At 39.2% G+C, this 26,876-nt stretch overlaps 2 protein-coding genes across 3 annotated transcripts; one reads left to right on the plus strand and one right to left on the minus strand.

Moving 5' to 3' along the window:
• Window positions 1-831: 831 nt before the first annotated feature.
• Window positions 832-25,312, plus strand: cmtm6 (CKLF-like MARVEL transmembrane domain containing 6). Its single transcript, XM_042490636.2, has 5 exons — window positions 832-989; window positions 2,191-2,314; window positions 15,800-15,976; window positions 20,352-20,450; window positions 21,048-25,312. The coding sequence occupies exons 2-5, from the start codon at window positions 2,198-2,200 to the stop codon at window positions 21,213-21,215; spliced, it is 561 nt and encodes a 186-aa protein (XP_042346570.2). The 5' UTR covers window positions 832-989; window positions 2,191-2,197; the 3' UTR covers window positions 21,216-25,312.
• Window positions 16,474-20,270, minus strand: LOC148188342 (uncharacterized). 2 transcript variants are annotated; one of them, XR_015778014.1, is made up of 3 exons: window positions 18,696-20,270; window positions 16,935-17,506; window positions 16,474-16,818 (listed from the first exon to the last, which is right to left on the minus strand). XR_015778014.1 is itself a non-coding variant. In XM_088084752.1 (2 exons), exons 1-2 carry the CDS (start codon window positions 19,053-19,055, stop codon window positions 17,126-17,128), a joined length of 741 nt encoding a protein of 246 aa, XP_087940878.1. In that variant the 5' UTR covers window positions 19,056-20,270; the 3' UTR covers window positions 16,474-17,125. The 2 variants fall into 2 exon arrangements, 1 of the variants encoding a protein (XP_087940878.1); XM_088084752.1 differs by having other exon boundaries at window positions 16,474-17,506.
• Window positions 25,313-26,876: the final 1,564 nt, after the last annotated feature.

A 26,876-nucleotide genomic window follows, 5' to 3' on the forward strand; every position in this document is an offset into this window, starting at 1 on the left:
TTGATTAGACACAGTTAGCTGATTCATAACTTTTACAAAAAATGCACATTTACATTAAGAACACTACATTACATTAAGAATAGATTATTGTGTGTAGAATTACACATTTATTGATAAATACATGTATATACAGTGCTCGGAAAGTTACTTTTAAAATTTAATCGATCACTGTTCAAATGTAATAAATGATTTAACAATTATAATTATTTCATCATTTTACTTATTACATAACTTTTTGATTACTTTTCTAACAACTGTGTTAAAAAGTGCAACAAAGCACATAAATATTGCACTCAAATTCAAGTTTAGAAATAACTGCTGTTTACAAATAACTAAAAAATATAAATATAATATAAATAAAAACATTTTTTTTTAGAAACTTAATTTCAAAACCTTTTTCCAATGTGTTGTTTTTATATTCTGTTGAGAAAACCTAACAGAGAAGAATGTATACTTGAATCTTGTTAAAAAGAAAAAGGTAACAAACCAAAAACAGAGTGAAGAAAACATCACTCAATCTATATTGTAAAAAAAAAAAAGGTGAATGACTTCTCAGGCAAAGTGTTATTCATGATTTTGGGCTAAAGATAAAATAATGAATTAATTTAAATTATATTAAATTAAATTAAATCATTATTTGTACAGCCCTTTGAGGCATGCTTTGTGACCGGGCTATCGTGAAGTTTGACTTGATAAATCTGTAAAGCACTGTGGGTTTTTAAATGGGTGTAAAATGTAATATATAATTACAGAAAATACAATAAAATAAAATGAATAAAACAATTAGCTCTGCCTTGACTTGCCCTTTAATGTGAAAGTTGTACCCGGAAGCTCCGTTACTTCCGTTGAGCTTGACAAAATAAAAACACGTAGAAAATGCGGAAGTTTGGCTGAAGTTCGTCCAGCAGCTGAAAAACAAAGCGAGTCGTTGAAGTTGGACTTCACAGCTGCAAACTTTGTTTTTTTGCGAACAGGAAGACACCTGAACGGTGAGTTTGTTCTCGAAATATTCACGTTTTATTAGTTTTTGATGGTAAATCAACTTCCTGCAGATTTTAGGCCACTCTTAAAAGTTGCCCGAGCCTGCACGCGCCAGACCGCGTTTAAATCCTGGCAGTTTACTCTGTAATCGTCGCGTCTTTAGTGAGGCGACACTTTGTCCTGGAAACACGGATTAAAATCGCTTCATTTGCGGTAAAAGATCCGGCCGTGAGTCCGGCGGCGGTCGCACGCACCGGGCACGGCTCGTGTGAGGTCATCCTCATCTGTGAGCGCTGATTCGCGTGTTATTCACCGCGATGCTTTTCCAGCGAAACGCACCGCGGCTGACGGCGGAAAGCGGCTCGTGCGACATATCAAAGATAAGATATCTCTCAAATTAACTGCGACTGGTTGGTGAAACACAAGCCGAGTTCACCGTGACACACCCCCGCTCATGTCAAAGCCGTCGCTCTCATGCTGCGAGTTTCCTGAAGCTTTTTGTGAGAACATTATTATTAAATGACGCGTTTTTTAAATGCAGTTTTGTTAAAGCTATTAGCGACAAAATGAATTTCAGGGTCCATCTGGCGGAGGATGATCTTGTGGCTCTCGGTCAGTTTTATTAGTAGCATAAATGACTCTTATCAGTGTTTGCATTGCAGCCTACAGCTGCTCTTTGTACCTGCTGAACGTAACTTTCACTTTCATTCTCTGATTATATGAGACAGAAATGTAACAAGGACTTAAAACAAAGTGTGTATGCACACATACATGAAACTTCAAACAAATACTCCCAAAATGAAGTTCCCTCTGTGACATGTTTGGCTCCTCTTCAGCTTCATGTTATCAGCTCTGTGAGGCCTTTCAGCAGATCACAAAGTGCACGTCAACAAATAACAAGAAAATCAACATATCAAAGAGTAAAGTTACGTTTGTGGTGAAGTAAGGAGTGGCATGAAAAACAACCACTCCAGTAAAGTACAAGTACCTCAAACTTTTGCTCCAGTGCAGTTCTTGAGTATGGTGAGTCCTCTTTCCCTCAGGACAAACACATGATGATATTTTGCTTTTTCTCAGCAGATTACTGGAGCGAAACTGAACTTGTGTTTCAGCATTTTCACTTTTAAAAGACTTAAAGCACGTTGTTGTTGGGACACTTTCTCCTCAGTGTGATGGTGTCGGTGTGTAAACTGTAGTTTCTCTCCTCAGCTCAATCATGGCTGACAACACCGTTTACACCCCGACCACGGCTCCGAACCCCAAATCCTCCTGGTTTGCAGTCCCATCAGAGAATATGGATAAAATCCGCTTTATTGTCAAAATCATCGAAGTGGTGAGTTCAGGAGCGCTGTGTGTGTTGTGTGTTGCTGTGTGTTGCTGTGTGTGTTGTGTGTTGCTGTGTGTTGCTGTGAGTCGCTGTGTGTCGCTGTGAGTCGCTGTGTGTCGCTGTGAGTCGCTGTGAGTCGCTGTGAGTCGCTGTGTGTCGCTGTGTTTTGCTGTGAGTTGCTGTGTGTTGCTGTGAGTTGCTGTGAGTTGCTGTGTGTTGCTGTGAGTTGCTGTGTGTTGCTGTGAGTTGCTGTGTGTTGCTGTGAGTTGCTGTGTGTTGCTGTGAGTTGCTGTGAGTTGCTGTGAGTTGCTGTGTGTTGCTGTGTGTTGCTGTGTGTTGCTGTGAGTTGCTGTGTGTTGCTGTGTGTTGCTGTGAGTTGCTGTGTCAGCTGATCTGAGTCTGCAGACGAGAACAGAGTCACTCGGAGATTTCTAAGTAAAAGTTCAATTCAAGCAGCAGAGAGAAAAGTTGTCTCTCTGTCTCATGCGCGGCTGTTTGCTGCTGCTGCTGTGAGTCTGTGTTGGTTTCCATGACAATAAGCGAAAACACAGAAGGGAAATGATGCAGGAGCTGATTTTACGTTGTGAATGATATATCTATTCATTAGGAGAGAGAAAGTCTGTGTGTAGATGAACTGTGGTAAACTGCCCTCCATCTAACTATTGCCGTATTTTACGTCATCTGGCGGAGTTTCGCTGGCTCTCTGGTCTGTTCCTCGAACTTCAGGCTGCACTCCTGTTTTTTTATTTTGCCCACCACCACTGACACAAAGAGTATAGAAGCGGATGAAGAGACAAAGACCTTTCTCTCTCTCTTGCTCTCAAACTGACCAAAATCTGATCAAACAGTAAATCGAGGCATTGTTGCTGATGGTACATTAATCACATTATCTTTCTGCACTGCCTATTTTTCTCCTAAAATGTTTACAGAAACATGTCTTAATGCCCCGTTTCGCTGTAATGGCGAGAGTCTGGAATAGAAGTGGGCGCCATACTGCTTCCTGCACTGTGAAAACAGAGGCCGAAAAAACGGAGATCAAACAGTAAAAAGAAAAATGTGATAACAAAAATAAATAAATACTTATTTCAGTCCGTTTTGTTGTCCGGTACCATCACACCTGGGCACATTTGATAAAACCAGAGCGTAAGCCGGATCAGGATTCTGCGTTTCCATCCGCCTGTCTCCTGCATGCATATATATGATACACAGTCTTTACACAACCCGTAACATAAACACACATCTTCACCTGGTTTATACCTAAAACACACACTGTGAGCTCACACCACAAACACACACCAGACTGGTGTCAGACCAGTCAGACCGGCAACCCAGTCACCAGGACAAATGTGGGCTGTGATCCATTCTGCAAACCACGGATACGTTATTACATTGTTATTGAGAGTGAGTGAAAAGAACATCTGTTTACATATGATGAGGATCCAGATGTGAAGAAGAATGGGCTTTTGATGATAATAATAATAATAATAATGATAATAAACTTCATTTATTGTGCACTTTTCATAGAAGGGATCCAGCTCAAAGTGCAAGTGACAACAATACTAGACATAAAAAGACAGTCGATAATAATTTAAATGTTGTAAAGACGTCCAGGTCTCTGGATACGATGTCAGGAGGCGGATCAGGTGGAGGAAGGTGAAACAAATCGCCAAAGATGACAGCTGACAGCAGCAGAAAGGAGAACAGATTTCAAGTTTGAAAGTTGCAACATGATTGCAGATTGTGTCAGAATTCGATTGATTAACTGGACGAGCGAAGGCTCACGATCAGCTGATCGGAGGAAGCGGGGGAGTGGATAGAGAGAGAATTGTGAATGAATGAAGAAAGTCTTCCTGACTGAACGCAGACTGAGCTTCATTCAGTTGAAAATGTTCAGACTCTGAGTTTCAGCAATGCTGTGGTAACTGCGCTTATGTTTATGTAAAAAATCATGTAGTTATGGTTAGAAAAGTCTCTTATTTCTTATTTTGGCTTGAAATTCTTGGTTTTAGTGGCACAATCCCCGCAAGACAAGAGGCAATGTCAGTGTCAACTTTATTGTCAATTCTGACATGTGCAGGACATAGATTAAAATGCTGTTTCCTCCAGACCCCCGGCGTAAACATGCAAGCACACAAACAAAAGAATAGATCATAAAACGTAAGTAAGTAAATAAAAGTTAAAGAATTACAGTCAAGGAAGGCGCAGATGAAAACGCACAAGCAGCAACTGCATGTATAAATGTAAAGTGAGCTATTTTTTTTTTATTATGCAGAGAATAATTGTTGTGCAAATAGGAAGAACAGTGCAAATATAATAAACAGGAAAAGTAAGAAAGTAAGTGAAGTTCTCCCTCGCTGCAGGAAACTGGTTGTACGGATTGTGGTTTGTTAACAGGAAACCGTAAATGTGTGTGAGTGTCACTGCGTTAGTCACTCCCGAATGTTCCTGATGAAACTTCCGTAAATTGCATAATTCCTCCAAAAAATTTCCAAAAGATAAGATTATGCTGCGTTCACATGATGTCGGGAGTTCGGAGTTTCCCAGTTAAAAAGTCGTTTTTTTGACTTTGTTGTGTTTGTGTGCTTTGAGGTCGTAAAGTGTGAACATCATGAAAGCGGCAAAGAGGTTGATAGCTTTTTCCAGTTTAGTATATATTTTTATATATTGCTTTATTATTAATATATTTGATATATACACACACACACACACACACACACACACACACACACACATATACACATATATATATATATATATATATATATATATATATAGATATATAGATATATATATATATAGATATATATATTTATATTTATATTTATATTGGATATAGGTCACTCTGCATGGACAGCAGTTAAAATTATTGTCATATTACACTGTGCATGTGATCCAAAATTGATATTAAAGTAAAGTTAAAGTTTCTTCCCATTGACCAAATATTGACTATTGCCCACCATGTTTATGCATTTATGACGTCAATTTGGCGATAGTGTTTTAAAATAACGTCGTTATCAGTGTTTGTGTACTCACCTGCAGAGTTAAAAGTTTGCTTGCTTGCTGCAGTTAATAGATTCATAAACTAAAATGTGCAACTTTGTTGAAAATGTTTTCATGCTTTCTGCCATTTCTGCTGCCCTGAAACGCCGCAACTCGGAAACTCGGGTATCATCGCAATTTCCCACTCGTAATTACAAATTTGGAGGGCCGTTCATGTGCTTGTAACTTGTAAATATGATATTTCCCAGGAGCACTTGAACATTAAACGAGGCTATACAGGAACACAAAGAGACAAAAACTGCACCAGAAAATGAAAATGAGCAGTAAAACAGAAAATCGTGCATTTGTTTGGGACTGCTTTCTATGGCAGATTAATGATTATACAAACAAGCTGACAGATAAAAAAAGAAAATTGCATGATGACTTGGTTTTCATATTTGAAACGCAGTAAGAATCAGTACAAACTTATTTAAGTCATTGAATTTTAATTAACCAGCTTCCTTTAATTTCAGCCTATACTCTAGTTCATAGCTTCACTCCACAGTGAAACTCACAGAGAGAGGTGTGTATGAGGCTGGAGATACACACGCTGTACTGCAGCTGTGTGTGTGTGTGTGTGTGTGTGTGTGTGTGTGTGTGTGTGTGTGTGTGTGTGTGTGTGTGTGTGTGTGTGTGTGTGTGTGTGTGTGTGTGACCCCTGCGTGACTGGACCTTCCTCATCCAGCAGCTCTTCAGGAAGCTGCAGGTTGGGAAGTGAAAGTGCTGCAGACTCGACCGTTTGGCTGCAGAGAGCTGTCGTTAGCAGATCTCAGCTGCTGACCCCCTGCTGTCGCAACAGTCACCAGAGAGCGGGGGGCGGCTGCATCCGGCCTGCATGCTGCTCGCATTAAAAAGAGGATGTGCAGGGAGGGAGGACAGTCCGTGTGTAACCTCCCCTGCAGGAGGCCACAAATTTCTTAGAATCAAACTTTATCTGCGGTCAGACTTCCGAGGCTCTCAGAGAGCGGAGCAGATGCTGCTGACGTTCAATCCAACGCACTTTATTTGTTAAGCACTTTAAAACAACCATCAACCAACAAAGTGCTGTACAAGGTAAAAGACAATAATAATTATAATAAAAGTCTCAAATGAGGCATGAAATTGCATACAATAAAATGATAAAATAAATTTAACAAAAACAAGGAAAATCCATACAATAAAAACAGTCAAATCACCAATAAGATAAGACTATTAACTGTTTAAAAACTGGAGCGACATCACATTTCTTGTGCTGCTTTCAGATGCCTTTCTAAAGCATTTAAACCAGCAAATTGGTGCGATTTCTTCCAAAAACATGGGGAAAAGGGAAATAGCAACTTGGTAAGAAATGTCCCACAGATTGCAAGAAATTAGTTAATTTAGAAAATTATTTTAAAAAACTGAAAAATGTGCAGGAATTAAAGAAAAAAGCAAGGGAAATATTTATAAAATAGTTTGCAGAATTATAATATTTTACTTTGACTTCCTCTTTCTTTTCTCTAATCAGAATCAGAATAGTGACTCCCGAGGGGAAATTGTGGTTTGTTACAGTCACTCTGATGCCAGCATAGAGAGTTATAGCAAGTAGAAATAAGCACCAACACCAGTATATAAGAATAAAAATATCTAAGAATATAAAATCAAAATAGAAATAGAAAATAGAAAGTACAAACAAGTGGCTCAGCATGTAAACTTGTAGATCTATAAAGAAAACGGTGAATATGCTCAGCATGTAAGTGAGAACATAAATGTAAAGTACAATCAGCTCTAATCTGTGAACATTTAAATTTGAAAGATAATGTGCTGCGTGTGTAAGTGTGTAAATAAAAAAACATAAATACACATGCAAAGCTACAATAATAACAATATATACATAAGAAAAAACAGCAATAAGAATATACAACATATTTCATGTGTTAATGTGTAATAACTAAGATTCAGCTCATTTTCCTGTACTTTTGACTAATTTCTTGCTAATTTTTGGGTCATTTCTCGTTTTGTTGCTCATTGCCGTCTTCCCATTTTTTTGTAAGACACTTGGCCAAATTGCTCAGGTTCTCAAAGGGTTAAGCTAACATCCCTGGCACTTCCTGGCGTGTTTTCCAGAATAAGGGCTGCTCTCTGTTGTCAGGAAGTGTTGAGTTGGTGTGACGTGAACTCGCTGCAGCAAACAGCAAACAGGCGATTCCCACTGTGATGGTGCTGTCTTACACTCAGGCTGTTTCTGTGGTGATCACTTTTAGGTGAATGCAAATACTGCAGCTGCTGAAATTCGGGTTTTAGTTTCAGTTGACGGTTTTGAGGTGAGGTCGAGGTCACATCTGTTGAAGTCAGAACACGTCTGTCAGTATCGATGTTGTGATGTGAACAAATGAGATAACTGTGTGTGACTGTTATCAGTCTAATAAACACAGGCGATTTCTTTGATAAAAAGAACGAAGAACGCTTATTATTTTTGCATTATTAATAGTGTACTCAGCTTTAATTAAAATCTAATAAGTGCCATTGAGACTTGATGCATTTGTCATAACCACAGCAGTTACAGTGGATCAGTCTGTTCTCAGGCTCCTCCAATAATGACACGAAGAATAGACACATCAACTTTATTGTCATTTCAGATATACATACAGATAACAGTGTGCATGGAACGAAATTTTGTTGCATCTGGCTCTGAAAGTAATTAAAAATTGTGTCTAAAAGCAGTAACACTAAATAAGAAACACTGTATATAAAAATAGATAAATAAAATTGCAAATCTGCATAAATATATATTGCACAATGGTGATTCCACCATTATGAGTAGTGAATTAAAAAATAAAATACAGGTAGCTCAGCAGGAACATTAAAGTGCATAAAAATAAAAATAAGAGTCCACAACATTAGAAATCGTGCAGACGTAAAATTTAGGAATACAATGAAATATATCAGATGGAAAAGATATAATGCTGCATGTAAACTTCAGTGTGTACAATATAAAAAGGTCGCAGACGGAATATAAAAAGTGTGCCAGTATTTACGTACGGAGGATTTGAGTCGCTCCTGAAGCTGGAAGCCGATAATAAAACGTTCTGAAGCTGCGAGCTCGCAGTTCTGAGTGAAGCCGACTCAGCTGCTGTATCAACACGGTGATCTGTTGTCCTCGTCTCTGGACTGTCAGAAACATTTACAGAGATTTTAGTGAGGACAACAAATAGAAACCAGAGAAATTAACTGATAAACTGAAACACGGGGCGTTGTTGTCGGTGAACAGCCAGTGGCCAGAAGAAAATGTTGGCATCGTATGTTTCTGCAAACCACAGATGTATTAAATATGGGCATTTCATACAGACCATTATTGTTTGTTGTGGAGGGGATCGAGAATCGTGTGACACCTGTAGGACAGACACCTGCAGCACAGACACCTGTAGGACAGACACCTGTAGGACAGACACCTGCAGGACACACACCTGCAGCACACACACCTGCAGCACACACACCTGCAGCACAGACACCTGCAGCACACACACCTGCAGCACAGACACCTGCAGCACACCCACCTGCAGCACAGACACCTGCAGCACACACACCTGCAGCACACACACCTGCAGCACAGACACCTGCAGCACAGACACCTGCAGCACAGACACCTGCAGCACACACACCTGCAGCACACACACCTGCAGCACAGACACCTGCAGCACAGACACCTGCAGCACAGACACCTGCAGCACACACACCTGCAGCACAGACACCTGCAGCACACACACCTGCAGCACAGACACCTGCAGCACACACACCTGCAGCACAGACACCTGCAGCACAGACACCTGCAGCACAGACACCTGCAGCACACACACCTGCAGCACAGACACCTGCCGGGCTGCAGACCTGTTCAAGACCAACAAATAAAGAAAACCGGTTGTGATTTAACGAGACAATTGTGCCCCCAAACTGCGTCTTTTACACCAAAACATGATCTTTCTTCTAACCATAACCAAGTGTTTTCTGTGCCTAAACCAAACCACGTTATCTACAACGTTGTTGTAATGTAAACTTTCAAAGTATCCACAACATAATAACACACAGTTGAACCGTATTTTGCAGAAACATGCAACTTTTATTCTGGCGGTCGGGTAGTGGTGCAGTAGATAAACCAAAATTAAATTCGTAGCATTTGCTGTGTATCATAGGTCAATGCTTTATTTCATTACAGATAATTACTTTTTTTGTCAGCTTTTCATTTGAAGAAAAAACTCTCAATAATTACTAATCAGATGATCAGCTGGTAATGTTTTTGCTCCCTGAGAGATGGATCCTGATGCATCTCCCGCTCACGTTTCCTCCAGTTTAGAGTCTCAGACCAGAAGTCTGTGAAAATGTAATCTAACGTCTTCTCTCAGGCATCTGGTTAATCACACAACAGAACATATTGTTCTCCTGATCTGTTGGCATATTCATACTTTTTCAGAAGCGGCAGGAACCACAAAAACACTTCTTTACTTTTTAGTTCCTCAACAGTGAAAATGTGGTTGAAGATGTCATTTCTCAAAACCTGTTTTGTCCTGAAAACAGGCTTCACATCTGCTGTGAGCTTCTGCTTAACCCTTTGAAACCTGAGCAAAGTGGCTTTATTTCTGTCAAAACCATGAGAAGAAGCAAATGAGCAGCAAAAAGAAGAAATGACCCAAAATTTAGCAAGAAATTAGTAGAAACAACAAGACGATTACCTGAGAATTAGGGGAATACACACACAAAAAAACCCAAAACTAAAACAACAAAAAAAGAAAATCAAAAAAAGCAAACAAGGCTTGGACAGAGTGCTTAAAAGCATAACTCTCTCACATCATTTTAAATATGCAATTATGATTTCTAAATCTAATATTTTCTTGCCATTTTTGGATCATTAATTATGTCCTGCATTGTCTTTTTTTAAGTTTTTGAAAGTAAATAAGTTTCAAAGATTAAATTACTTACGAAAGGCGTCTGAAAGCTGCACAAGAAAAGTGATGTCACTCCAGGTTTCAAAGGGTTAAATCGTAAAAAATAATGCAGTTTCTCACAGTTTAGCAGCCAAACACCACAATCAAGTTCCCCACAACTCAACCGCGTTTTATTGCAGTTGTTTACAGAACTTAATAAAGTTTGTAAATGAGACTTTTTTGGCGAAAAAAAGAAAAATCTCAGTGTTGATACTCAGAGAGTAATCGAGCTCTGTCCATCGCTTTTTAACCCTTCGAAGGGATGATCGGCATGATCGTAAGCTTTCTTGTGCTGGGTTCAGAGGCCTCTCACAAGCAGGTTAACCCTTTGTTAACCTCATTTGAAAGAATTGATTTAAAAAACACGGCGGAAACAGGCAATGACCACCTTGGACGGATATGTCCAACAAATTGAGACAAGAAAATGACCCAAAAATTGGTGGGAGGGTTATAAGAGAATGATCTTTTTTATTTTTATTTTTTCATCTTGATTTATCAAATAGGGGGAAATAATCTCAAAAACCTATATTTAAAATTTTCATCATTTTTTAGGGATTTTTTTTTTTAACTTTTCTTTTTTGGCTCATTTTCAGCGAATTTTCCTGCAATGTTTTACTGATTTCTTGCTCATTTGGGGGGCGTGTCTTGTTATATTCCTCATTGCCTTCTCGTCATGTTTTTGAAAGAAATAAAACTTACTTGCTCAGGTTTCAAAGGGTTAGTTTAGCCACTTCTATGGAAGAGGAATATTAGATAACCCACTTCACAGCAGCACTGATGCGTCAGCCTGCTCTGTATGCGCTAGACAGATTTGCCGTCTTTTAATAAGCAAAGCATTTTTAACGCAAACATGTCGAGACCCTCAGGCAGTCAGGTGTTAATGAGCTGCAGCAGAACGACGCCGAAATCTATTGTGAGGCATTTTACACATTTAACACGTGTCTGCTTCATGTGTAAACACTCAGTGTTTGTCAGGACGCTTCAGGAGAGACACAGCCCTGACATCAGTGTGCAAATTAATGAAGGTAACCGTATATATTCTTCTCAGATGGGAATCAAACCCCTGAGTGCCGATGCCTTGCTCTGCAGCAGCAGCTCCAGTGTGTTTAGCAGTGATTTCTGTCTGTATTTGAGACTCGGCTGACGTCAGACGGTCTTATTTTAGCTCTGCGGTTCAGGGTTTGTCTCAGTTTGTTTGAAGGGAACACAAAGACTTTTTATAACCTGACGTTCAGCTGAAACACAGAGTATTCCTGCAGTAAAACTCAGTGCTGTGATGGGTCCAGAGTCTGGAGTCTGGTTTACCACATGGCCTAAATATACAGCAGAGAGGGAGAAAATGGCATTTATGTTCCCCCGTCCTTTAAAGTTCCACTCGTCTCTATGTTTTTACACTGATAATGCATCAATTTGCTGTGTAACTGCAGAGATTTTTAGCCTCTTTTAGCTCCTAGTTTTGGTTTCACGGCACGTTTACTGTCTGGAGTGTGTCTGTTGTGGAAGAACTTGTGTAGTTTTCAGCAAACAGCAGATATTTAGTGTCTCAAAAAGATGCTAATGTTTGGTCCACAAGTCTGTCTGAAAACGGCAACAATTTCAAGCCAAAGACACGGCGCCTTTAAGATATATCTGTTGTTTCTGTGTAACTCCGACTGCTGAGTCTTCACACTTATACTCCTGCTGAACCTTAAATGGAGGACTGAGGATTTTGTCCTCCGTTAAATTACAGTGTGAGGTCTCTGCACAGTCGCTTTGGACAGGAGGAACTCTTTCACTGGGCAGGTTTCCATTAACCCTCAAAAATTAAAGTTGCGAGTGTGAAATACACCTAAAGGAAACATGTCAGTTTAAAAAAAACTCCCATTTATTGCAAAAGTTTTACGCTCGCAGGAGGTGGTATTTCAGATGATTTGAAAAAACGATATTTCACAAAACAGCAATGGAAACACTTTTTTTGCTTTTATAGATCACATGATGCAGGTTTTGAAACCACAATTCCTCTGTGAAATAGTGAACTATCACCTCCCAGAGATCTCTGAGATTATTAATAATTAATTCACAGCTCTCACATTTAAACCGACTGCTCAAATTACGGCACAATTCAGGATAAAATAAGATCCTGAACAGGGAAATAATGGCTTAAATGTAAGCTGAATTAATATGATAATAAAATGATTTTTTTCTTTATGATATTACATGTCCGACAACCCGCTCCAGCCCGCTCCAGCGCGCGGACATGTCCATGTCCGCGGGCCCGCTCCGACTGGAGCAGTACCTTTCATTGCGCGTGACCAATGCGCACGGAGGTGGCTATTAATAGCTTCCATACCTCTGATTCATCACATGTACCTGTCAGCCAGGCATCACAAACTGGCGGACCACGGTCCGGACCAAAACTTCGTCCTATTCAGACCCATGGCCAAGTTGTAATAAAATGTAAGAATGAGAACAATATTTTTTAATTAGTAATTTAAATTTACCTTGTTTGTTTAAGAATGAGCTTTTAATTACAATGCATGTTTATTACACTCCAACACACCAAATGAAACTGGCAGTGAACTATGAGGGCAAAAAACATCACCCCTGTGCTTCTGAGAGCGCATTTCTGTAAAAGCGCGTTGCTGTAAAAATGTGTTGCTCTAAAAGCGTGTTGCATTTAAAGCGTGTTGCTGTAAAAGCGCGTTGCCGTTAAAGCATATTGCCGTTTAAGTGCGTTGCCGTTAAAGCGTGTTGCCGTTAAAGCATATTGCCGTTTAAGCGCGTTGCCTTTAAAGCGCGTTGCCGTTAAAGCGTGTTGCCGTTAAAGCGTGTTGCCGTTAAAGCGCGTTGCTGTGTGTTGTCCCCACAGTCTCCACAACCGTCTCTGCTTTCCCTTAACAGAGATGCTGTGATTTGTTAAATAATCATTTAAAAGAGAAAAATACAAAATGACAGATTTTGTTTACCTCAGTCTCATTTGTGGAAAACGTAAAGGTCAAAGTGGGATTTTGTTCCACAAACTGATTTTATGTTCCCTCACAATATTTCTGCATGACTTCAGAATAAATTTCTCCTGTGCCCCACAGCAGAGCTGGACGCTGATGTTAACATACAGCACGCGTGTATAATGTCGTACCGTTACAGCAGCTGCTGGAGACCACATGGTGAGCGGCTGCAGTCTCTGCTCAGTATCAGAGGCATGCCTTCACTGGATCGTACCATTAAATCTTCCTGCGGGGGGTGAGCTCTCTCTGCAGCCGGACAGGGCTGACGTCCTCTTCCTGTTGACTCAGTGTGGTTCAGACGCGCCCAGGACGTCCACGCTGTGTGTGTTGGTGTGTGTGTTGGTGTGTGTGTTGGTGTGTGTGTTGGTGTTTTGGGAAGCAGCCGCCGCCCACACAGACCAGCGGTCTGAGCGGTTTTACAACAGTCGCTTCACTTTTAATGAAACACATGAAGTGAGCAGCTCGCTGAGAGGGTTTATACTGCGTTCACGCTCAGACTGGAAATGCAGCTTGTCACATAAATCAGTTATGAACTCTATGATGTTCGGAGCTAAACAAACGGTCACAGATGAGTCATTTTCATGATGTGACGACTTTTTGGGCATTTTGCCTTTTCTGTTGGACAGGTTATAGTGTAGATGAGGCAAGAGACGACATGCAACAGAGTTTCCAACATGGAGCTGAGGCGCAGACGTTTGTGGTTTTCGTCCGGACCAGCAGACGCACCAGTGTCACATTTAAGAGACTGTGACCGAGGCTCAGCAATATATCAACGTAATATCCATATAATGACATCAGACAAGATATCATCATTGATTTTGACTCTCACGGTGTCATTAAGTGGTGTTTTTACTGTTTTAAAGGCTGCATTTAAGTGTTGACTGTTCTGGCTATTCTATTATATTTGACGACACACACGTGGTCACTGTATCCACATTACTGATCAGGTCTCCTGTGCATTCATTTATCAATTTATCACACCCTCCACTACTTACTCTCAGGTTTTCAAATCATATTTTACACTTTTTTCCTTATTAAACAGAGAAATACTGTACACTTTTTGATTTCAGCTCTTTCCGTCACTGTAGCCTGGCGAGGCTTAATTTCCATTTAACTCCTAAAACACACTTAATTCAAACAGAAACAACAGCAACAACTCGACAGAAACAAAATTAAAATGTACCCAAACCATCACGGTTACTCCTGCTAGTAATCTAGTTAGTAAGTCCACTGTTCCAACAATCGCCAGCTTCGGTTTGGGCGAATTAAATCCTTAATTCACCAAGTTAGATGTGAAAAAACATGCTGTTATTTGCACGCCGGCCGGTACCATGTAGTGGAAAAGGCCCATTAATGTCCTAAATTCAGTTTTATGATTTTTTTGATTTGTGAGGCCACAAACATCTTACATTTCAATTTCTTTTTGTCAAAATGTTTCAAGCTCTTTTGTCTTTAAGTCCACATTTCTGATGTTACAAATCTTTCATCTTTTTGCTTTATCCTTACACTTATCTGATGGCAAAATTAACCTAACTCACTCTAAAAACCACAATCCTACATAAAACCGACCTCTGCACAGGACCAGATACACGCAGCTTATCTCTGCACTTACCTGCAGTGCTTAACAAAGAAAAAGATGATTAGTCAGATTTATTTTAAACGTCTGCGTGGAGTCAGAGAGGAGTGCTTTGTTGATGTGTCACATGATCCGCCTGACTTTTAAACATGCTGACACACGAAGAGGATCATCAGCGCCTCAGGGGCCTGATGTGTTTGACTCACGGACCTTACATTTTATTGTGCTCATCATTAGAAACGCAGCTGTTTTCATACTGATATCAGAGTTTCCAAAATGTGATGAAAACACATTTGATAACTGTCATTTTTTAAAACATAAATCGTTTTGATAAGGATCCCTTTATTGTGTAAAATCAAAGAATTGTCACCTTTGACCCGGAGACATTTTCCAGTGAGAAAAAAAAAAAATCAACTTGTCGGCGCCCTCTGGTGGACAAACACATCTCAGACGTTTCCCTGCCGACGTTTAACCCTCAGAGACTGTTTGGTGCACTTTACACTCCTTGCATTCTTCATTTTTTGATATTTATTATTATTTTACATTTGATACACTTAACAGGAGATTTGGTGTCCTCCCTCAGGATAATTTGAGTGTCAAACACTGAATTTCTTACATTTTGGTGAATTTTTATGCATCCATTTGTGCTCTCTGCATTTCCATTTTTCTGAAGTTATGGAGGGGGTGAATGCAAATGTTTTTGCACCCTCTGATACGCGTTGAGGAACGTGAAGTCCATTCATACATGGAAACATGTTGAGTTGAAACGTCCTAGTTATACTAGGACAGTAAGATCTTCATCGACACATTTATAATTAATTGTCTTTTCTTTTCTTGTCTGTAACTTGTGTTGTTCTGACTCTGCCAGGACACATTTTATACGTTTTATTATTATTATTATTATTATTATAAAAACACTAACCTGCTGTTTCCTGTCTCTCTCTCTCTACGTCAGCTGCTGTCCTTCGTGGCCTTCATCACAGAGGAGGTGGTGAACAGCTGCATCACCTGCTCCTCTCTCTACTTCTTCGAGTTTGTCAGCTGCACGGCCTTCCTCTTCACCCTGCTGCTCCTCATCCTCCTCTCCACCACGCTGCACAGCAGGACGGGCATCACCTGCTGGCCCAGCCTGGTAAGAGCTCTCTGAGGGTCGCCTCCTCCGCTCTGACGCCGTCACACATCCGCACAAACTCCGTCTGTTCGCCTCCGTCACGAACTGAGCTTTCAGCTGGTCCTCTGTTAAAGGAGCAGTTCCACATTTTGGGGAAATGTGTTTATTCTCTCAGACGTTAGACCACTCTCATGTTTGCACAGTAAATGTGAAGCTGCAGACAGCTTCTGCTTAGCTTGGCTTAGTAACTGTAACTAATTACAATAACATATTAAGTATTGTAACTTATTACATCTAATTACTTTTTTAAATTAGCTTACTAACAAATGTTTTGTACAGAAGAGGATTAGAGCCAGACAGGCAAAATCATCTTAAGAGGAAGACATTTTTTTTCATTATGCACAAAAAAAGTTGAAATTACAAGATTAAAGTCGAAATGTCGAATAACACTGAAATCGATGTCGAGAAAAAAGTCCAAATGTGTGTCACACATGCGCTGATTGTAAGTCTCAGAAGGCTGACTTTATTCTTAAAATTTTATTTCAACTTTATTCTCCAAATTTCTACTTTCTTCTCAACATTTTGACTTTTTTCTTAACATTGTTTATTAAGATGGTTTATTAAGATGGAAAATGACGTCATTAGCACAATCAGTCTACAGTATCGGCCTGTCGGGCGCGTCGCCTCTGAAACGCTCCCGGTGGGAAAGAGAGCCGCGTGGAGGACGAAGCCAAACAGCGCCGCAGACGTAACATCAGCACGCTGCTGGTGGACTCGAGAGGTTACTTTCACGTCTCAGTGCAGCTTCAGGTCCTGTTGATCGATCCGCTTCACTTCCAGGTTTATGATCCATGTCTTGGATCCTGCAACAAAAAGACAAAGATTTTGGAGACCACTAAGCCATCTATATATCAACAACGTTTCTTGTCTAATAATCTAAAAAAAAAAAAAAAAATTTTCATGAACACGAACAGCTGACCTGCACCCGTGTGCTTCCTCCATCATGACGGCGTAGTGCGGCGCTGACTCCAGCTGAATCATCACCTGGTTCAGCATCACTGCAGCCAGAATCCCTCTCAGGCTCAGAGTCTCCGAATATCCAAAAAATGTTCTCTCTTCAAAATAAACCAGTCCGGTGAGCAGACCGGCAGCCGCGGCGAGCAGGTCGATTTATGGAAGTTTGTCTCTCATGTGAGGAGAGGACGTCCACACACCGGAGTGTCCACCGTGACAGCTCCACGTCACCCTCATCTGTGCCCCCGAGTGGATCGCCTCCTTCTCCGCGATGGCTTCTCCACACGTCTGACACCTCCTGAACAGCTCCATCAGGCTGCAGTTGTGAACGACGGTGCAGTCCTTGTCGGCGTCATCGTCGGACTCGTCAGATGTCACTGAGTTGAACCCCGGTTCAGACTGGAGGCTGTCCTCCAGAGGGTCCAGAGGGTCCAGAGGGTCCAGAGGGTCCACGGACACCACGATGCAGAAGCTCTCGTCTGACGCTGCTGCTGCTGGAGGAGACTGAGAGGAGCTCCCTGCAGCTCCACCGCACGCCTGCCAGCAGCCAAAAACACGGCTCAGTTATATCATCTCTTCAACGTGAAGAGGACGACAGAGTCATGACAGACGGATACCGGATTACTGCGACCACTGCTGACGTCAGCGTTAAGAGTTTAACCTACAAAACACGGATCCACGTCACTTTTTTGTTCTCCGTTCAGACGCCTTTCACATGTATCTAAACCTTTGAACCCCGAGCACATCGGTTTGATTTCTTTCAAAGACACGAGGGAAAAGGCAACTTGGCAAGAAAAGTCCCACAGATTGCAAGATTTAGATTAAAAAAAAAACACTAGAGAAAATGTTCAGAAAACCATACTAATAATTATCATATTTCATATTTGAAATTATTTTACAAGATTAGTACAATTTTTAAGAACTTTTTTTCCAAGTATTTCCTTGTTTATTTTGTTTGTTTAAAAAAATGCATATTTATATATATATACAGTATGTGTATATATATATCTATATATATATATATATATATATATGTATATATATATATATATATATATAATATATATATATAAAAAGCCAATACACAAAGGCTTAAAAATCTGATAGTGACATTTTGTTTGTTTATAGTCATTTTTTAAAGCAGTGTGTTTGTTTTTAAATTGTGACCACCATACTGACTAACTGTGGCACTTACTTATAATTTACTGTTGCTTATCAAGACGCATAGACAGATAAATCTCCAAGATCATGTCAGCTGATGAATTAGTTTAGTTTTATAATAAATGTTGGGGTTTTTTTAAGATAAAGAAGTTTATATTTCTAATACAAAATAAAAGTATAGAGAATCTTTATAACGCCCCCCTAAAAACAGAAACATATTATTGGAAACTTAACTAAAACTAAACATATGTACATATATCATTTTCTTTCAAATTTCAGCTAATTTTTGGGGTAATTTTGTTGTGGATTTTTTTTTGACATTTTATTTTTAGGTAATTTTCTTTAAAACTTTTTTTTTTTTTTAACTAATTTCATGCTTATTTTTAGCCCATGTCTTGTCGAGTTGTTAATTGTTTTCTCATGTTTTTTTGGTCAGGTTTAAGAGTTAAATAGAGGGCTGCACTACATGATTACAGTAAAGGTGTCGTTACCGACATAAACAGAAGATTAGCAGACACTTGGGCTCATTCACAAACAGTCAGTTTCATTTGTATTTAGGATTTACCGGAGTTCTGGGTCTTTTCGGGGCCGGCGCAGAGGCGTCAGTGCCGCCCGGCTCACCGCTCTCTCTCCCGGGGAACACTGACGGCACCGCGCCGCTCTTCAGCACCGGCTTGGGGGCGATGTTGAGGATCTTGGCCCGGAAGTCCTCCTCGTAGTCCTCAGGCTGGAAGTGGAGGCTGCACACGCGCACGCCGCTGTATTTGGAGACCGGCGTGTTTTCGTCAAATCTGGGGTTCTGTATCGCTCTGAGCCAGACTCTGCAGCGCTGCGGGTCTCTGGTCGGCAAACCGTGAAAAATCACCCCCATCGACTTCGCCTCGTCGTAGCCTTTACAGCCGGGAACACAGCACCGCCACGGCATCGTGACAGCACGCTACATAAAACCGCCCGAGTGCAGAAAAACGACTAAATTTGCGAGTAAAGCTGCGAAATGTTTGTTTGTTTCACATGTAAACAGTCTGCAGAGCGTTAGCCGAGCAGTTAGCAACTTCCGCTATTCTTCTTCTACCAACAGATTTCCGGCAGATTTTACGCTGCGAGGCGTCATGCTGACTCCCACAGGCTGAAATCTGCCCTTCACTGTCAGATTGACTTCATTGTTGCATCATATCATATTAACCCTTTAACACTCACACCAGAAATACCCTTGAAAAAATATACACATTAAAGACTGTAGCATATGTCAACAAAATGCAAAAAAACCCAAAAAAACAACATTTTTCCAGGTTAATGCAGTAAAAACAGCTAAAGTCAACATAATATAATAGAAATTATATCAATAAACATATGAACATATGACCATACAAATAACATAAATAAAAGAAATATAGTTTATATTTTTGTACTATAAAATAAATGGTAAAACAACAAGTTGTCAGTGTTATATAATGAAAATCTGGAATTAAAAGTAACCTTATAAAATAAACAAATAAATAAAATAAATTAAGTAACAACATTTCATGAGAATGTTTGGTAAAAAAACAACAACAAATATTTAACTTAACAAAATATAACTGACCATAATCACATCATAATCAAAATACTAAAATGCATGTTTGTATGAAAACATTTGTAGAACGTGATCATATGAACATATGATCACAAACAATGTCAACTGTGTGGTAACAGTGGATGTTAAAGGGTTAAAAATATTAACTGAACAACATTCATGACCACTACAGTGATGTCCCACACAATACAATGCTATTCTGGATACAATATAAAGTGCACAGTATACCGTGCCTCACATACGTGTGTTAAAGTACATTGTAATAACACCAAAAGCAATACTTGAATAAATCATTTATATTTTATAGACACAGGTCAGTAGAGTTGGAGGAAATACTTAAAGAAGTACCACAGTGTTGAAATACTTAATCACAAGTAAAAGTCCCACATTCAAAATCTTACTCAAGTAAAAGTAAAAAGTAATAGCTTAAAATTACACTTGAAGTACCAAAAAGTAAAAGTACTCATTGTGCAGAATGTCCCATTTCCAATTTCTATTATGTTATTTTGTTATAATTCTGAATGCAATAATGTGTTTTTCACGTTCATGTGCATACAGTAAAGGTGAAGCTCATATCAATTATCAGTCATCATTTATTAGTTGATTGATTGATTATATGTTGTTCTTTATTCTTCTTCTGTGGTGCAGGACTTCGTGTACACCGGTTGCATCGGCCTGTTGTTCCTCATCGCCTCCATCGTGTTTGCGTCAGATAACGGCGGCACGACGATGGAGAGAACCGCCGTGGTGAGAAAACATCGACACGAACTCTGCTGATACGCTCCCACCGCTGGCCTTAGTCACCTCCTTCTCTCCTCCTTTATCTCCTCCGTTCCTTTCTCACCTCCTTTTTTCCTCCTTTATCTCCTTTCCTTCTTTACCTCCTTCTTTCCTTTCTCACCTCCTTATTTCCTCCTTTACTTCCTTCTTTCCTCCTTTATCTCCTCCTTTCCTTTCTCGCCTCCTTCTTTCCTCCTTTACCTTCTTCTTTCCTCCTTTATTTTTTTTTACCTCCCCTTCCCCTTTGTTACCTCTGCCTTTCCTCCATTTCCTCCCTTCATTTATCACCTCCTCATTTCCTCCTCTACCTCCTCATTTCCTTTCTTACCTCCTTGTGTCCACCTCAAACTCCTTTCTTCTTTACACCCTCCTTTCCTCTCTTACCTCCGCCTTTCCCCTCCTTTTCTTTTTCTTCCATTAAATTTGTATTTTCCCTTCCTCCCTCCTCCTTTTCTTACTGACCCTCTGGTCTCTTATTCTTTCTCCTCCTTCTCTCCCTCTTGATTATTAAACGTAATTTTCTCTCTGATGTTTTGTTTTTTTGTGACCTCTCTCCTCCTGAAGGCGTTTGGCTTCTTGGCGTCCGTGATGTTTTTCGTCGACCTCGTCTTGCTTGTGAAGAATAACGGGTTCCCCTTTAAGTCAGACGGGAAGGCGGCGCCCAGTAACGGCAGCCCGGTGACGATGGAGGCTCCCCCCGAGACGGAGAAACTCAACACGCCGGCAGAATAAGTCTTCAGGGTTTTTTATGTTCATACGTGTGCGTTTGTTATGTCGAGGTCAGATTATTTTACGCATTATTCCTTTATTGTGGTGACAGGAGGCAGAGCTTCCATTTCTTTAAGTCGTTTAAACTCGTCCACAGTTTTGGACGCTTTGTGCTGCGATTATCAATATTATCAATCATTGGATAATGAATCAATCGCAGTGCAGAGCGTCCGACGGTGTTTGTAAAATCAGCACGTGTGTTTTGTGTTTGATATTTTTAAAGAACAGGATGCAGACGATTCTCCCTGTTCATTCAAAAATGATACTTTTTAAGGAAGAGCAGAGACACTAAAACCACAGAACCACTAAATATAAGAAAGATATATAAATATAAGAGTTAGAAACTGCAGCAACACCTGCAGTACAGCTATGAAACAACTTTTAGTCTATCGAACAAATTCATTGCAAGACAAACACTTTTCAGCTTTTGGTTTTGCAATTAAGTTGTTTCATAAATTAAAAGTGTTGCTGGAGTTTTGGCTTCTTTAGACTTGTTTTCCTTCTTCGTGCACCTTTGAAGCAGCTGAAGTTTTGCCACTCTGCTTCTGCAGTTTGTTTTTTAACAACACAATGATTTTAATCAGTATATGGGTTTATTATCTGTCATTTATGCTGTATTTCTCTAATATCGTGCATTTTATTAGCAGCTTTTCTCCACATTGACAGCAAAAACAAATACTGTGCCACAAAATTCTCTGAAAATTGAAAGTTTTCGGTATCAGTCACTGACCTGTGGGTCAGGACACCCCATGGTGTCCAAGAACAATCTGAGGGGTCACAAATGTTTAGAAGGTATTTTTCCTCATCTTTTTTTTCATGTTAACATAAACATGCACACTTAAACCTCCTCAGATCACAAAAAAAAAAATCTTTCAAATGAATCAGACGAGGAGAAATCGTTGTTTTGTAGTAAAAGTGCAAAAGTTGGCTGTAAACGAGTTTAAGTAAACAGGAGAGCTGCGTTTTTTCTGGATAAGAAGCACTATAATGTTTTTATTTTTCAACCACATGCACTGATTTGTTTTTCAATTTTTAAGGGTTTCAGGATTATAAAAAGTTTTTGTCTCCGATTAAATAAAATTTTAATATTTAGGCTGTAATCTCTGCTGGACGTCCAGTAGAGGAGCTTGTTTTAGTTTTACATGAACTGAATTACTGATGTGGTGTAAAATAATTAATCATCATGAGGACCTGTAAAAGCATGGATGAATTTGGCTTATTTTCTTTAATTAAATACTTGTGGAGACATCTCTATATAATAGAATTTAATGTGGAAGTAGACTACTTATAAACATTGAAATAATTAATTTAAAAATAAGGCCTTAATTGGTATTAATATGTCTTAAATCGATCTTTCAAAAATCTTAAAAGGACATGATGAATCATTTTTTTCTGATGTTGCTTTGTAAAATCTGAAAAATAATTGGAAATATATATTTTTTAAACAATTTCCCAAATGCTGAGAAAAAACAAAGCTCCCCTGTTGGCTGGCATTTGTTTACAGGTGAATTTCAACACCAACACGACGGCGCCATCGACCAATCACAGTACGGCTGGCACAGTTAGCATCTGATGTCTGCATACATACATATATATATGTATGCGTGTGTGTGTGTGTGTGTGTGTGTGTGTCCATGTCCATGGTCCAACAGGTCCAGCTTTTCTTATGTGACCTCTGACCTCCCAGTGGACGAGTCGCTGCATCATTCACCTCTTGTTTCCAGCTTAATCGTGTGTCGTGTTTCTTTGTTCGCCCTTTTTCTGAAGCAGCATTACGGCAGAGACGTGCCTTTTTATTCCCTCTGTTCCGTATCACTCAAAGCTGAGATGTACGTTTTTAATATTGTTTTATACTCTTAAACTTTTAGTAGTTTTGACTTCATGGTGTATTTGATCATCACATTCACAGTTTTTATTTTAGTGTTTTTTGTCTTAATCACTTTTGGATGTTTTATGAAGGAAGTAATGCGATTTGTCAAATTTGAAAACTCTCTGAGCACGAATCATTTTATGAGGAAACTTTAATCAGCTGTTTATTGTTCTGTCTGGAGTTTAGCGACTTTAAATTTAGTTGATTTTTTCTCTCATTAGTATGAAGTTGACTTGAATTTTCACTGTTTATTATAATAATTTAAAGTGTTTCACCCAAACACGTTGATTGTGGAGTTGATTACCAAAACACAAAGTATTGAATCGGTTAGGGGTTCATCATCTGAATGAAGGAATAAAGTTTGTAAAAAAAAATATTTAATGCAGAATTATATCGGGACCCTGGGCACAGACACGGCCCCCCCGACCCCCCCTACAGAGGAGCAAGACCCCCACACTGTCACATTCATTTAGAGAGGGCGTTTTGTGTCTCTTTGTGATCATTTTATGTCTCTTAGTAGTCCTTAAGTGTTTTTTTGTTAAGTGTCTTTCTGTGGACATTCTGTGTCTCTTTGTGGTTATTTTGTTTGTCTTTGTGGTCCTTGTATGTCTCTTTGCAGTTGTTTTGCATGTCTTTGTGGTTGGTTTGTGTCTCTCTGTGGTCATTTTGCATCTCTTTGTGGTCGTTTGATGTCTTTCGGTGGACATTCTGTGTCTCTGTGATCATTTTCTGTCTCTTTGCAGTTTTTTTTCCTTCTCTTCATGGTCATTTTGTTTGTCTGTGTGGTCATTTTATGTCTATTTGTAGTTGTTTTGCATGTGTTTGTGGTCATTTTATGTCTCTTTGTAGTCATTTTGCGTGTCTTTGTTGTGGTTTAGTGTCCCTCTGTGGTCATTTCGTGACTTGTTGGGTTTCTTTATGTCTCTTTGTAGTCATGTTGCATGTCTTTGTGGTCGTTAAGTGTCTCTTTGTCATCATATTGTGCCCCTGATGCACTTGGACCCCTTGTGTCTGTGCCCGATATTCATTCCACCATAGTTTAGGGATCAAAACAAATTGATTATGTTTGGGTGGAAAACGTCTTTTAATATTTTGGGTGAAATTGCCAGTCAACAGTTTAAGGAGTTAAACTTCCTCCAGCCTGCAAGGCAGAGGGAGCGGGTTTAGGCACATCAACACATTCTCAAAAGGTGATTTTTCGGCTTATGTTTGAACTTTTATGCCCAAAAAGTGAAGTGGACTGCAAGTCAAAAACACATAACCGCCATCTGTTCTTCCTGTGTGTGAAATGATTCCAAATGTTTGAAGTATTGTGTTCTTATGCGTTCTTTTTGATTAGTGGTCCCATATTTCTATCCTTTTTTTTATTGTGCCCAAAGTTCAATTTTGCAAAATTGATGTATAAAGTTTTTAATGATGAAGATGCTGCAAGAAATTAAATAAGAACTGAACTTAAGCAATAGAAAATAACCGAGCACAAGTACAGTGTGAAACCAGTCAAAATCACGAGCTGTATGATGCAGATGATGCAATAATGAGATCTTACCTCGTAATTTTGACAAATCAATAATTTACATTTTTTCTGGACTTTCATACAGAGGGGACCTGATTCTGGGAGGTAAAAGATTTAAAATAATATGTAAAAAAAAAAAAAAAAAGCACAGATTAAAACGACAAAAACTGTCAGATTTTATTGCGAGTCCAAACAATTAATGATGGACGAGGAAATCTGAGGTTTTAATTTTTTATGCTTGATTTTCTCTTGCCTTACATTGTCATTTCTAATCAAGGGAAGGTCATTCTGACAATCATACAGTACATTGAAAACTATTCATGAAATACACTGGAAACCGCAGTTGGAATACATAAGAAATATTTTCTCAGTCGTGTCAGTCAGACAATCCAGAAATCTGTTTTTTATATCAACATGATTCACTTTCATGTTTAGGACCAAGTAAAGATTATTTTGGAAAAAATAGATGTTTTTGTAATATATATATTTTCATGCTATTCTTCTGTTCTGTGCCTTTAAAAGTAGATAAGTTTTTCATCCAGATTATGTCTTAACACGAAATACTGTATAAAGGTACAGTGAAGCTCTCACATTGTCATTAAACTTTGCTGCAATTTGATTTCTGATATCATCATTGTATTGTTCTGTCATGTAATAAACACGTTTTCCAGAAACAAATTTTTGCATTTTCTTTTTTTGTTAATTTTCCTATTTTTCTCCATTATTATTATTATTATTATTATTATTATTATTATTATTATTATTATTATTATTTTATAATCACTTGTTACCACATTATCACTAGTTAGATGGGTTTTCTCCTGAAAAGAAAGGTTTGTTAAGACTGAATTCTTTAGTCAAAAATGGCATGATTTATGCTACAAAATTTAAAAAAAAAAAAAATTGTACTAGATAACACTGTGTCTTTCAGTCATTTGTCTTTTCAGGTCACCTACCACAACAAGTCACAAAAATCGTCACGCCGGACTTAAGGACTCTCGCGCTTATGCCTGCGGTCCCAAATATTTTATTTAAAAAAATAAATTAGAAAAATTTAAAGAAATGTATATATGGGGTCTGTTTTATAATAAATACATAAATAATTATAGCCCCAAGAAAATAAAAATGTCCTGAAAAAATCTTCTTTTTTTTTTCTTAGTGAGGACATAATTACCATAAGAACATGTCCTGATATACTCATGTACTGCAACAATACAGGACTTCTACTTGGAGTTGAGTATTTTTACTCACGTAGAGAATGTAACTACTTCTTCCATTATATGTTGTCCTTTTCTTTTTATGTATTTTACTTTGTTTAAAATGTTATAACACAATAACAATTTATCAGTGTTTTTTAAGTGAAAGGTATGTCTGTACAATGCACTTTATAATTTTTAAACATAATTAAAAAAAAAAAGTTTCTTGACCTCTTTTGAGTGTTTCTGTCAGTGGTTGCCACAGCGCCCCCTATGGAGTCTAACGGCAGGTGAACGGCAGCCTGTGCGGTCACAGGTGGTACTGCACCCGGACAGTTAGCTCAGGCCAGAGAGAAGAAACAGAGCAAATTAAACTTTATAAACACGTTTTTTAAAAAGAGCCTGTAAAGTATCAGGTCAGTGGTGCTTCGGCCTTTTATCACATTGCTTATATAAAGTTTATTTGTATGGCAGAAGCTGCAGATTGTTGTTTTGGGGGTTTGTGCGCCGGCTAACGTTTTTTCACACTGGTTAGCTAGCAGCGATGGCGGGAAAGCTCTTGAATATAAACAAGATGGCGACGACGGCTCTGTAATGTCAACGAGGCGGAGCAGATTATCTGCGAAGAAAAGGACAACGGACACCTAACAATGTGAGTAAAATACAACACCCGTCTGTCACCGTGTGTGTGTGTGTTTATCTTCTCGGTAACTGTCGCGTGAATGAGCCCCGGTAGCTGTTTGTTGGTGGTTTGTTTGCTGTGTGATTGCACTGAGGCGGTACTCTGTATGTTAAATTAACATGGCTGCTGTCGCTGTCATTGCCCTTATTGTGTTTTTGATGTTATGAGGCGGTTTTGTTGTTGTAGTTTTGTTTGTTTATACGGAACCGGACACGCGAGTCAACATGGAAGTTAACAGTGTAACTCCAGCTAATTTACAGCCATGATGATGGTCCCAGCAAGTGGTGGGTGCAGTATTCAGATCCAGACTGAAGTAAAAGTACTGCTAACACGTTGTGAAAACACCTTCCTGTAGCAAAGTGCT

The sequence above is a fragment of the Plectropomus leopardus genome, chromosome 11 (genome assembly GCF_026936395.1).
Source record: "Plectropomus leopardus strain MGB_pleo_1.0 chromosome 11, ASM2693639v1, whole genome shotgun sequence".
NCBI lineage: Eukaryota > Metazoa > Chordata > Actinopteri > Perciformes > Serranidae > Plectropomus > Plectropomus leopardus.